General features: G+C 38.0%; 1 protein-coding gene across 2 annotated transcripts; it reads left to right on the top strand.

The window, feature by feature from the left end:
- Positions 1-10053: 10053 nt before the first annotated feature.
- Positions 10054-12754, top strand: lrrc18b (leucine rich repeat containing 18b). Of its 2 annotated transcripts, none has more exons than XM_074663839.1 (3): positions 10054-10261; positions 10564-10825; positions 12219-12754. In XM_074663839.1, the coding sequence occupies exons 2-3, from the start codon at positions 10568-10570 to the stop codon at positions 12642-12644; spliced, it is 684 nt and encodes a 227-aa protein (XP_074519940.1). In that variant the 5' UTR covers positions 10054-10261; positions 10564-10567; the 3' UTR covers positions 12645-12754. The 2 variants fall into 2 exon arrangements, with proteins under 2 accessions (XP_074519940.1, XP_074519939.1); XM_074663838.1 differs by having other exon boundaries at positions 10484-10825.
- The last annotated feature ends 692 nt before the right edge of the window (positions 12755-13446 follow it).

The following is a 13446-nucleotide window of genomic DNA, read 5'->3' as shown; positions in this document are numbered from 1 at the left end:
GCTGTGAGGCTGCAGCGCCAACTGTTGCACCACCGTGTAGCCTCCCAATAGAATGTTACTGAATAAAATTATTGTAACACTTTACTTTCTGCCAATTTCATCACACATAGGTAATAATTCTACAAAGTTTTTTCTTATTTCTTTGAAATTAGCACATAACTAAATAATGTCCAATTTTATAGTCGCAAGTCACAATTGGTAGGTTACTGTTTTTTTCCGGTTTCTTTGAAATTTACTCCAATTTTCAAGGTAAGAAGGTGACGATTGGCAAATAATTTATTCATTTGAAATTAAATCACAACCCACCACAAAATGTTTTTTACAGAGAAGCAGGTGATAAATAGCTGCTTAGTTCTTGAATACAGAAGTTTGGTTTATTGTTTCCTCTGATAATTACCTTTGAAATGTTCAGTGAATAATTCAGTTTCCCAATAAGCAGTTGATAGTTAGCTATTTATCTAATTTCACCAAGTTCTTTAGTACCCAGTTTGTTGATATAATTGAGATCACAAGCAAAACGATAAACCTTTATGATTAGGCCTATAGTGTTTGACATGATACAACTGAAGGCTTCAGATGTGATATTCACCAAGAGTGGGGTGGTAAACTGGCCTGACCTGATTGTGACACTGTGAGTACAGGCGCACTGCAAAACAGAATCTGGCCAGAAGTTGTGTGCTCATTTTCATCAAATTCTCATGAAACTTTAGGGGTAATTTCAAAGAAATGAGAAAAAAAATGGTGTAATTAAAGTGTCACCAAAATTATATATTAGTTACTGTTGAGATTTCCAAGTTAGAATCATTTCTTTTTATTTCTTTGTTTAAAAAAATAAATAAATAAATTAGGTTTTGTTTTGTGTTTACATTGATTCAAAAGAATGAGATAAGCTGTCACCTACTTGGATTTGGAAGTCAAATCACTTTGCCCCAGCACTCACCATGACCCATTAACTTAATGACTGACATATGGTCCCGGTACAGTCTCCAGTAAAAAAAAATTTGACTCCTCTTATGGATTGGATTAAAGCATGTACGCTTTTGCAGCTCAAAATTTGAATCGAAGCTGTAACAAAACATGTATTCAATGTGTTACATTCACTCTTACTGATCACATTCAGTATCTTTTCTGCAGTCCAGATTCAGATTCCCATCGAGTCATTTTTCACCTCCATGCTGAGTTACTGTGGAGCCACAAGGAGGGTGCAGCCATTATGTGTCTGTTTGGGTGTCAGCTGCTCCTGAGGTGGTGGAGGCCCTGTAATGAGAGAAGGGAGATCTAAATGTTATGTTTAGTTTATTTCCAACCTCCAAATTATTTTTGAAAGGAAAATAAAAGAGAACGGGAGCTCACTGTGTGCATGACACAAAAGAAACCCCAGAGGTCTTATGAAAATGTTTCACCCACAAAGAAAACTTTTGGAGATGACTTTATTTGTGAGGAAGTGGTTCATTAGTGATAAAATATGATCAGTAAGGAAAATAAAGTTCAATTTGCACAAGTGAAAGTGATTGCTTAAAGAAAATGGGAGGTTAGAGAGGAAGTGCGAAGAGAAAATAGGTCAAGGAAGAGGGCGGACAGACTTGCAGGTATAGAAACCAATGCTCATTTCCTGTCTGAGCTCTAAACAGCAGGCTTTGCAGATGCAGACGAAGAGAGAACTGATGTCACTGTTTAAACAGTCAAGCACAACCTATTGTTGGAACAAGTTCTTTGTTTTTGTCTATGCTTGTGTCCCTTGCATACCGTCATCTCTGTCTATGGAGATACAATGCATAGTAAACACAGCCTACAACAAGCACATCCTGTGGTTGCACTAATGCATAGCTGCACTGACCTTAAGGCAAAAAAAAGAGTATAATGAAAGACTTCAGGGAGTGGAAATCACAGCAAGTCCTGCTCAAAACTGGGATCCAGTCCCAAGGAATGAATGGTCAATGTATGTTAGCAGACTGACCACTTCCTCAGGATCCTCTATGTAAGTGTACGGCACTGAATACAAACCAATCCACTGTCTTCATGCAGGAATACTTTAACTCTGGAAATTTCAAGACACATTTGGCTTTCAGGTCCTCCACTATGGTTTATACTTCTGTGTTGACCCTATGTCCTCACATATTAACTACTTGTGCGACAACGTGCGCTAATCCTTCTAATTCTTGTGGTCATTTTGATGGTCAGATCTCCTGTTCCCAGTCCTTCTAGGTTTCCTTCTTGCTTTTTTACAGCAACTCTGAACAGGTTATGATATGTTATGTCTGCCTGTTTCAGCAGCTCTCTCTTCCTTGTTTGTTTCTTGTATTTTTTCCTTCATCTCTTTTTCATCATTTTTTGCATTTGGAGTGGATCATTACTTTGTATGGCTCATTTGTTGGTCATGGACACCAAACTGGTTTTGTCTTCAATGATATTTTTACTATTTTTGCTCCTGTGTTTGTCTGGAGATCCTACATGTAACCATGGCTGCATTGTTTACATATGAAATCAGCGGTTGCCAGCCTGTAGCATGTCCATGCTAACTGGTGCAAGGCCTGATGTTTCCCCACAAGTTGAGGAGAAGGAGGTGAGGACAGCGTGCTGGTTCTCAGGTGTGAGCTAAGAAGTGACGACATGGACCTGTCCTTCCATCCATCGTTATTGGGAATGTAAGATCTATCGGCAATAAGATGGACGAGCTAGCAGTGCTAACCCAGCAACAGAGGGAATACGAGAAGGCAGAGTAGCATCATGCTATTCACAGACATGGCTAACAGAGCTAACACCAACACCAATGCTACATTGGAAGAACTTCACCTGCTGTGAGCAGACAGGATCCAGGAGACAGAGACTGAACAGACTGCTGAAGAAGCTCAGTCCTGGACCCTGTGGAGGTGGAGACTGGCTTAACTGGACAATGATGGACAAGCTGTCATCATCTATTTTTTTATGGACATTTTTGCACTTTCTATACACTTTCTTACTTTTGTTTTCTTGATTGCTGCCGTGAATTGCTTCCCGAATTTCTCCTCGGGGATAAACAAAGTATTTAAGTACCGCTATTGGGACATCTAACCATGACCACACTTGGGCGTCAATATGCAGATCAACAAATACATTTGAACGTCAAGTGGACGTCCAAGCAGGAGTGAGTGAGCCCACTGTGCAGAGTTGTTCAAATAATGTCTTTTCAATGTCATTTTTGGACATCTAACTTTGGTCTCCTGAAAGTGCAGACAGTTCCTCCAGAAAACGTTTTTTTCCCAGGTCAACTGAGCGTCTGTTTATGATGTCCACAGTACAGCCCCACTGTGCAAAGACACGTCAAAAGTACTACCATTCAATGCCATTTTTGGACGTCTAGTTTCAAACATTTGCTGTTTTCCATTTTAAAATTGTGATGTTTTTCATGAACCAGTTAATTTTCCCTTAGCTTCCTTTGGCTCAGCAACAAGGTTTGAAGTGGAAATGAACAACAACTTTGTATGTATTTACAGTAACCATCTACTGTTGAGGAAATCAAAGTTAGACGTCCAAAATGACATGGAAAGGACATCTTTCGAACGTTTCTTTGCACAGTGGGCTCATCCAAGTTTGGATGAGGCAAAGAGGCGGGTCTCTGCGTTTCCATCAGTGAAGTCAGCCACACCTGTATGAGCAAAACTTTCTTAGTTTAGTGACTTGGATAACAACCACCCACCCCCCCACCTATGTACAAATATGTTTATTTGTTTTCTTTTGAAGGGTAGTGCACGTCAGCTAACCCTATGGTATTGATTTGATGCAAAAGTATAAATGAAGCTTTCTTTTTTTAATAACACAATGGTTAACACTGACTTAAGGCTGGGGACAAGGGGGTATGTATCTTAATTAAGTTCACTTGAGCCACATTTTTGCAGTCGTCAAAAACAAGTGTGCTTGAAAATATCCACACTGTCAGTACAACAATACATTTTAAGGAACAGCTCTCAAAAGTTAACAAGAAAAAAAAAACAGATGTCATATTTTTGTTTTTGGATGTACTCAGGAACACTTTGTTTATGTCATACTTGAGTCTGTTTGACAGGCGTTATAACAGATCAGGTATTTCACAAGCAGATTTATTAGTCTGCAGCACAGCCGACTGTCATCTCTCAACACTGTGAGACGCTTTGCTGTTGTATGGACCAGCAGGCCAAGCAGCGCTAATGAGAAACAGCTTTCCTCAGGCTTTAGGTTACCAAAGGGTGACATCATCTTAACATGGCTTTCAAGATTCTTAACAGCAAGGAAATGTGTGAGTGATGACACTAAAGAAGTCTTAGAAAGGTTTATAAATTGCCACAGAGCTGATATGACTCAACTTTTGTTTTAGGTTTTTGAACTATACCTGTTTTCTCCAATAGGTTTTAAGGTCAGAAAGTCAGATTGTATGTGATGGTTTCCAAAAAACTAGACCCCTGAGATTTTGGGTCTAAATTTGAACCTCATTGGTGTCAGACCAAGGGTCTAAATGTAACTGTTCCAATGAAAGATGAATGTAATGTCTTTTACTGATTCTTAATCTTAATTTATGTTTATTGGAATGTAATTAGTGTTGAATGTCAAGTTAAAGTATGGGAGCTCAAAACTCTGTTTTGGAATACCAAAAAAATCGCCATGCCGTAAAAACTAGAAATAAAAAGTGGTACCAAATAAGACTTGCAAGAACAAAACATAAGGTATTTTATAGCCACAGGAACTTCCACAGGACTTGGGTCCAAGGCCCCGTTTACACTACAACGTTACATCTGATGACGCTGGAACGCAGTGAAATGGTGGTGAAAAAAAACTGCCTTTACATGGAAATGCAGAGGGACTGAAAATGCTGTAGTAAGCACTCTAGGCCTGAAGGTGGTGCTATTACTGTCTTGTCCAGAAACAGCTTTTGGTAGATCTCCAATGAAGTAGAGTTAAGCCGATCTTCTGGTGTATTGGGGAATACTAAGTCCAGAAGTGGAGAAATAGATGCACATGTTGGATGAAGACAGTCAGCAGATTCAGCAGATTTAGCAGCACAAGCACAGTGTGTGCAACAAACAAAATCAACCTGTCTGGATTAGTAGTAAGTAAAAAAAAAAAGTTCCTGGTGTTACGTTTCAGTCTTGTGACGTGAATGATGGGTCATGGACAGGGAAACTAACAAAAGAAAAACTGCATCTTAGTGCAAAAACAAAAACAAGGCATTTGGGGTCTAAAAGGTTGAGTGGAGGTTTCACGCTCAATCTACTAAATGAATGAATGGGGAACGGAATGATTGATCACATCATGTCCTATAATTTAGACTTTTCTGTGTGTGGTGCCAACAAATCAATCCAGGCCCAGTTATTATGTCTATGATGTATAACCAACCACCACATGATTAATTGACTTCCCACTCTGAGACACTTTCTCAAATGCCTGGTGAGTATTATGTCAAGTTCATGTAAATCTGCCCTCAATGTAATGTGAGCAAACATTAACAGAGAGGGAAGTAGCCCTTTGAAGTTGTGGTCCTGAAGTAGAGGCAGCACACATTATATTCACATAGTAAGAGGGAAGGAAAGCCACATCCCGTCAGAGCTCAGATAAACATGTTCATGAGTCTGTCCCTATGGTGCCAGGTTTCCTAAACATGTCCAGCAAGCCATCAGTCATCACTGCACAAACACAGCTTCACTACAGCTCTGAATGATGTGACCTAAACAATAAAGGCATATATGTGAATTCTGTATATATATATATATATATATATATATATATATATATATATATATATATATATATATATATATATATATATATATATATATATATATATATATATGTGTGTGTGTGTGTTTGTGTATGTGTATATATATATATATATATATATATATATATATATATATATATATATATATATATATATATATATATATATAACTTCACAAAACGTAGCCTAATGGCTCCGAAACTTCCAGGGTGTGTCCGTGAGGTCCCTTAGGGAACCAGTAAATTTGGGTATACTTTGCATCAAAGGTGGTCCCCAAATGAAATGGGGTGACTTTTTTGAGGTAAATTTGGGAGGACTTTTCAATTCTTCCTCCAAAATGAAGTCAATTTGGGGGACCGCAGGTAAATTTGGGAGCCCTTGCTTGTGAGACCACTTAGATTCCTATTGGGGGAGTCATAGCCAAACTTTTTGAAGGCCACGCCCCCTGGGTCGCCAAATTGACTTAAAGTCATTTTGGAAGACTTCATGTAAAAGATATACAAATTGGTCTGTCCTGGCTACGCCCCAATTCATTTTTCCACTTCGGGGGACTTTTTACGAGAATTTCCCCTGATTGGTCCTGGTGCCCCCTGGCCACGCCCCAAGACAATCAGGGGTTATTTTTTTCACTTAGGGGGACCTTATACCAGAATTTTCTTCTGATTGCTTGGGATGACCCCTGGCTGCGCCCCAAATCAATATGGGAGACTTTTTTTCACTTTGGGTGACCTTAAACATGATATTTCTCCTGATTGGTCCTGGTGTCCCCTGGCCACGCCCAAGTCAATATGGGGGACTTTTTTTCACTTTGGGTGACCTTTACATGAAATTTCTCCTGATTGGTCCTGGTGCCCCCTGGCCACGCTCCAAGGGGAGAGAGAGATGGCAGCGCACAGAGTTGCAGCGGCTCAGTTCTCATTCATTTGGTGTATGTTCTCCGGATATGTGTTTGTTTGTATCCTGAGTTATTATGTTATTGTGTTATTGAGTTGTTGTGTTATTTGTCAGGCAAATAATATATATATATATATATATATATATATATATATATATATATATATATATATATATATATATATATATATATATATATATACACACACACACATATTTCAATCTGTAAAATTATAAAAGTGCTGATGTACTAAGCTACAAAAGAAAGCAGCAGCAGGAAAAGTGGCTCTGAATGTTGTCAGGCAGCTGTGAGAGAAGACAGGAAAGAAGGATATGAGGGAGAGAAAGAAAGGAAATCCTTGCAGGGACTTTGTGAGTAAAATACAAGACTTGTGACATGTATGACGTCAGTGCTTTGCCTGTCTTTATCTTTATTTGTCTTTGTCTTTGTCTTTGTATATTGGCTCCTGTTTTTCTTTTTTTTCTGACCTGACTGCTGGGCCTTTTTCACTCTGATGACATCAATTTCCATTCAGTAAATTTTCATCATTTTAAAATAATGCTGGTATTACATCAGGACAGATGTTATTTATAAAAGCCAGACTACACATATTTTTGACTTGATGTCATGACTAGATTTTGGCCAGACCAGGAGAAGCAAAGGTAGCATTAAGTCTATGTCCAGTTTACACTGTAGAATAAATAAATGGTGAAAATCTGTGAAAATGTCTGAAGAAATCTTGTTTTTTTTATGCTATTCTTTTCCTGAATATGTGTGTGTCTGCAAACATAATATGGACTCTCTAATATGGACGTCTCTGCCTAAGCGAAACTTTTATTGCTTCCTTAACACCTTAGCCTAAACCAGGGGTCAATGACTACATTTGTCTAAGGGCCATTTTGGACAAGATGGCTAAATGCTCCCATGAAATAAATAAATTCAAGTCCAAATTTGTCGGGTTTTTTGTTTGTTTGTTTGTTTTTCTGTTGTTGTTTGGGTTTTTTTTGTCCGTGTTAACAAACTCATATTACCTGTGCTGCAGCAAGCAGTCAAGTGCTGTCTGTCTCTTGTGCTGGTGAGCCAAAGTCAATTTTCCACTTTGGTGAACAATAAAGAAATATTCTATTCTATTCTATTCTATTCTATTCTATTCTATTCTTAGCCACTAGGGGGTGATTGCAATATTTTTGGTTTCATATTTGTGAAGCTGTCAAGCTGTCCATCACTGTCAAATGTAAACATAGAATCAAACATTTAATTCTGATGGATGATAAGAAATAAAACTGACATCTCAAACTCTGAGCTCAGTGTCTTTACTACTTCGGCTGATTCCTGTTGACGCAGCACTTGTTCGTCAGATTTATTAGCTGAAAAGGGTCGAACCAAGTGTTTTTTGTAAGAAAAGTTTAGTCTTGTCTGCTTACCTAAAAAAATGTGAACAGTATAAGAATATGGTAAGAAGACATTGCTTCTTGATTTATTTCTCTGTCTGAAATGATCTATAGCAGTGTGCACATACACACACAGGAACACGCACATGTTTGTAATCACTCAGAGTAATCTGACCTGCTGTGAACACTACCTCACTCAATTAGGTCAGCAGCGTTTCCTCCAGTGTGAGCTAGTGTCTCTCCTGACCTGTATTTCACTCTGCAGAAGGAAATGATTCAGGCTTATGAACCATATCAAACAGTCACCTGTTGTTCCAGAAAGACTAAATATAACAAAATAAAAGACTAAATCTAACAGGTGACTTCCATGGAAAACCAATATGGTGTTCTTTGGCTGCCTTATTTTTTAATTGTTTATTTATTTTATTTCAATTTCTAAAACTAAAGTTGATTGTGTTCTGAATACAGTGTGACCTGAACCTTTTTTTTCCTTGCTGTGGGAAAATTATATTTATGATCTAAGTTTACAGTCACAAAATAGTGTCACTTTAAAGTGGTTCAGTAAGTGACCTTAGCCAATTGGGATTAAACAATCTGCTTCATTATATATATTTTTTCTTTTTTCTTTTTTAACCAAAGGATAAATGATTTACAGATCTGAGAGCTGTAAGATCTGTGTAGACTTTAAGCTTAGTGTGTCATGGCACTTTGGTTTCTTCTATGACAGCACCACCTACTGGCAGGCATGACAAACTGCATGATCATCATACTAAGAGAGTGCACCTCATAAAATCTTTCAGGCTAAATTTAGACAGGTCACAGCTGACTGACGTCTGAGGGGTAACTACAGTAATGATACATTATACTGCAAACTGAGGTTTGTATGCACGCTATGTGCGCACACACATGTATATGCATGTGTGTCTGTGGGTGTTGAGCATCAAAAAATCTGTGTCACAGTTTTACAGCTGTATCAAATCACAGTTTGAAAAGAAGGTCGGACTGTAAAAAATTATTTATGACACTTCTTAACCCATCACTATAAAACATATTCAAAAAGTCTGAACAAAATCTGAATCTGAAGCAACATGTTTACTCCATGGGATCAGATTTCAGTGAATGATTAAAGTCAACAAACTTTTTAATTCAGTAACATCATTCAAAAAACATTACCTGGGTAATTTTATGGACGTCACAAAAAAACGGACCTATTCTATTGTGAGGCATATGAAAAAAAAAAAAGCTGCAGGTTTATGGCGTAAATTTTCGTAAGATCTCTGAAGCCAGAGTGATGTGAATTGAAAATAATTTACGGATAAAAGTGTAGAACTTGCTTCTTTAGAAATACAGACAATACATCTGAAAAGAGGCCATTGTCATGCTAAAAAAAATGAGTAAAAAACTTCTGAGTAATATTTTTGTATTAACACTGCAAAAAAAAAATTAAATAAATAAAATGAAACCGATCAAGTTTTTTTTTTTTTTTTTTTTTTGTAAAAACATAAATATTGATATCAAATTATTTGAAGAAAAAATGAAAGTTTTGAATTGCTTGTAACAAGTAAAAAAAAATCTGCCAATGGGATAAGAGAAAAGTTACTTGTATTAAGACACACAAACTTGATGAGCACATTTTTTGTATCACATTGTCAAATCATTTTTACTAGTTACAAGGAATACAGACCTCATTCTTAAATAAATAAATAAATAATTAAAAAAAAAAAAGAAAGAAGATTTTTTTCTGAACTGGTCAGATGATCGTTTTATATTGTTTTATAATTAGTATAATTAAGTAAAATGCAACTTTTTTTTTTTTTACTTAAAATATAACAAAACACTTGATTAGAGTTCCGTTTTTTTGCTGTGTAAATTGATTTTTGTTTGAATAAAATAATCCTAGAAACAGCTGATATAACTTTTTAAACTCTTGTCTTTGAATCCTGACCCTGAAAGAACAAACTGTGCCACTGTAGCTGCTCACAGCCGTAAAGTTCACTGAAAGCAAACAGCAGTTGCCTGGGAACAGAGGAAAACAAATCCCATGTGTGGCCAAGTGAATCTACACATGTCACTTTTTTTCTGATCTTTCAGCAAATCCCAGTAAATACTGCCCACTGTGGTTGTGTCTTGATATATTTGAAGCTTGAGGAGAAGTTATCAGGTGTCCATATATCTCAGCTGCTGTATTGTTTTCTGACTACTGGTACTTAGTGTGCTGAATGCCTACAGGAGTGGACTGGAGTGCTGGTAAGGAATCTGACTTTTTCTGGATTTCAAAGAATTTATATTCAAGACAAATTCATAGCTGTTTCAAGCAATTGTATACTCTGATTACAGAACTGTTTATTTGCTTTGACATAGAACAACGTGTGATACTGTTACAGACATTTTATCTGCACAGAAAGGTAAAACGTGACACAGCTGACTGGCCTCTGTTTGGTAACATAATCTCTTACTCTGGTTCCACAGTCAGCTCCTCTGTCACAGGGTGTTAGTGACTACATTTAACTAAAGACCACAGCATTATCCTCTCCTGTGTCCCCCTGCAGCACCATGGCTAAAGGAAAGAAAGGCACAAAGGCTAAAAGTAAGACCATCACTCTGAAGATGGCTCAGGACTGCCTGGAGCTAACGCCGGACGATAGACGTCGTCTGGACTTGAGCTTCAAGGAAATCTCTGTGCTACCAAAGTGCCTCTCCAAGCTGTTGCAAATCGATGAACTGAACCTGAGCAGGAATATTATCAGAAAGCTCCCAGAGTTCACTGCCAACTTTATCAGCATCAGTGTTTTGGATCTCCACAGCAACTATGTGAGTGAGTATAAATGGCTTACAAAATCTGTCCGGTTTACTCCTAAAAACTTGTCCGGCTCTCTGCTACCTTAACCTTATAAAGACAGTTTCACATTTAAGCCTGTAAAACAAAGCTAGCACAAATAGTGCTTCCTATCAAACAGTGCTATTGAGGTGAAGGGGATGATGTTCTGTGTCTACGTTGGAAAAAAGCAGAGTGGTGCCGGTCAAAGTCAGCAGTTTGCCTTGATACCCTGTCTACACACACCATAAATGGTATTGATGACAGGGGGCAAACCTAGTAGCAATTCATGCCCTCACAAGACATGAACGTCCATCTCAAAGTCAACCAGACACATGTAGAGTGGATGAGCAAACTCCCAAAGGGTTAGATTCATAGTATGATGGCTGTCAACTGTGGTATTGGACCTAGGTGCCCTAATTCCTGGCAAAATATTTTAATATGTCATTATAAAAATCTTAAAGTAAGCAATTTTAAAATTAATCTGAATTTAAAACGTGTGAATATTTGCATGCTGCATGCTGTAAATCAGTGGTTTTCAAAGTGGGGGCCGCCAAGAGGCACCAGGGGGGCCTCAGAAGATTGGGGGAAAGGAAAAATACATTATTTTTCCAATCATTTAATTTCTTTTTTTAATTTTTATAACCATTTGTCTTGAACATAAAACAAGGAAAGTGCCGTGTTCATTGGATTCTCAAGTTTCCATTGTACCAAACTGCACCTTGTGTGACAGCTGCAAATCCAGCATGATGATGTCATGATCCTTTTTGACCTGGCAGTTTGTGCCTGTTATAAAGCTATTTTTTAAAAAAACTAAACTGAACTTTGAGGCTTTCCCCCTGTCTAACTACTTGTAAGAAAGGGGTATCCCACCTTGGCTGACAGAGCCCTGAATGCCTTCTCCCCTTTTCCAACAACCAACTTGTGTGAATTTGGCTTTTGTTTGTCAGTAATTTCCTGTACTAAACTAATGTAAGACATTTCAGGGTGTTAAAAGCACCGACAAATAGACTCAGAGACAGTTTTTACAACAAGGCCATTGCCCTATTAAACTCAAACATCTGACATAATCATGTGTCATTCAACCTTGTCTATCTATCTATCTATCTATCTATCTATCTATCTATCTATCTATCTATCTATCTATCTATCTATCTATCTATCTATTTATCTATCGATTGATCGATCGATCTATCGATCTATCGATCTATCTACTAATTATTGAAAAAAAGTTAGATAATATAATTTTAAATTTTCTTTTTGTACATTTAAAAGTTTCTGTTTCCTAAGGGAGTCCCTTGTCAGGAACAAGCGCTGTTAGGAGGGGCCTTGGCATTGTAAAGTTTGGGAACCCCTGCTGTAAATGACAGATCTCTCTTTTTATTGCAGTTGGAGGAGCTTCCTGTAAGTATCGGTCGTCTCCTGAATCTACTGGTTTTGAACCTGTGTAACAACCGCCTCACCAGCCTCCCCAGTGAGCTCGGCCTGCTGAAAAAACTCCACACACTCAACCTGGGCCTCAACATGTTGGAAGCTCTCCCCAACTCCATCGCAGCGCTAAAGGAGCTACGTCACATTGGCCTCTCTGACAACAGATTCACCCGCGTCCCCGGCTGTCTTTCCAGGCTAAAAAATCTGGAGAAGGTAAACCTGGACAGAAACCCCCTGCAAACTGAGGAGACACCCAGCCCAGACTCAGTCATGGTCTCAGAGAGGCTGTACATGGTGAAGAGGAGCTTCCTGTGTGGGGACTGCCTCAGTAAGCTCCAAACTGAAAGGGAGAAGCTGGAGGCTGCTGAAAGAAATGAACTTTAATGACTAGGTAAACATTTGATGATTTTATTCCCTAATAAAGTTTAAACAAACTAAGTTCACTCCAGCATCATCTGCCACTCTGAAACACTGTGGGATCCTTATTTACAAACAATTACATAATACACTAACCCAGGAAACAATTGACTGGGGTGTTATTTTGAGATATGGTGATTGTAAACATGTCACTTTTAACCTTTTAAATTCATTAGATGATGTTCAAATAAAATCTTAGAGTGTTTAAAAAAGAAATACCTGTTTGGTGAAAGTGTAAAATCTTTAGATCTTCTTTGTGAGCTCCTCCTTAAGGTGAATGTTAGGATACAAAATGTTAAGTCCATACTTCCATTTCAAATATATCCACTTCAACTGCAAGAAACTTAACGCAAGAAAAAGTATTGTAAATAAAAAGCACTGTAAAGATGCTATGCGGAGGATCTGTTTTAACTGTACTCCCTCGCCACCTTGTGGCCTGGAGTCTCCACACACTGTTGTAAATTACTTTTAGTGAGGCGTGTGTTTGTTTTGGAATTAAACGGGGATCAGATTGAACAAATTTTCTTTGTTCAGGACAACTTTTTACTGGACACAACGCGCTAAGGTAAGGTTTTTATCAGTACAGTTACGTAGTGCAATGGTTTGAAATGTGACATCAAGCTAACATTGTAGCAGCCAACTATATGTAGCACTATCGGCAGCCTGACACTCTGACATATTGGCCAGTGTAACAACAAGTAAACACCAGCCACAGTTACATGAGGAGTTTGTCGCCTTTCTGAACTGAATCTTTCTGAATGACTTTTCC

This window comes from Halichoeres trimaculatus, unplaced genomic scaffold (genome assembly GCF_033239565.1).
Source record: "Halichoeres trimaculatus isolate MK-OKI-2021-1 unplaced genomic scaffold, fHalTri1.1 fHalTri1_scaffold_23, whole genome shotgun sequence".
Taxonomy (NCBI): Eukaryota; Metazoa; Chordata; class Actinopteri; order Labriformes; family Labridae; genus Halichoeres; species Halichoeres trimaculatus.
Note: the sequence above shows the minus strand (reverse complement) of the source record. Positions and strands in the feature narration are given on the sequence as shown.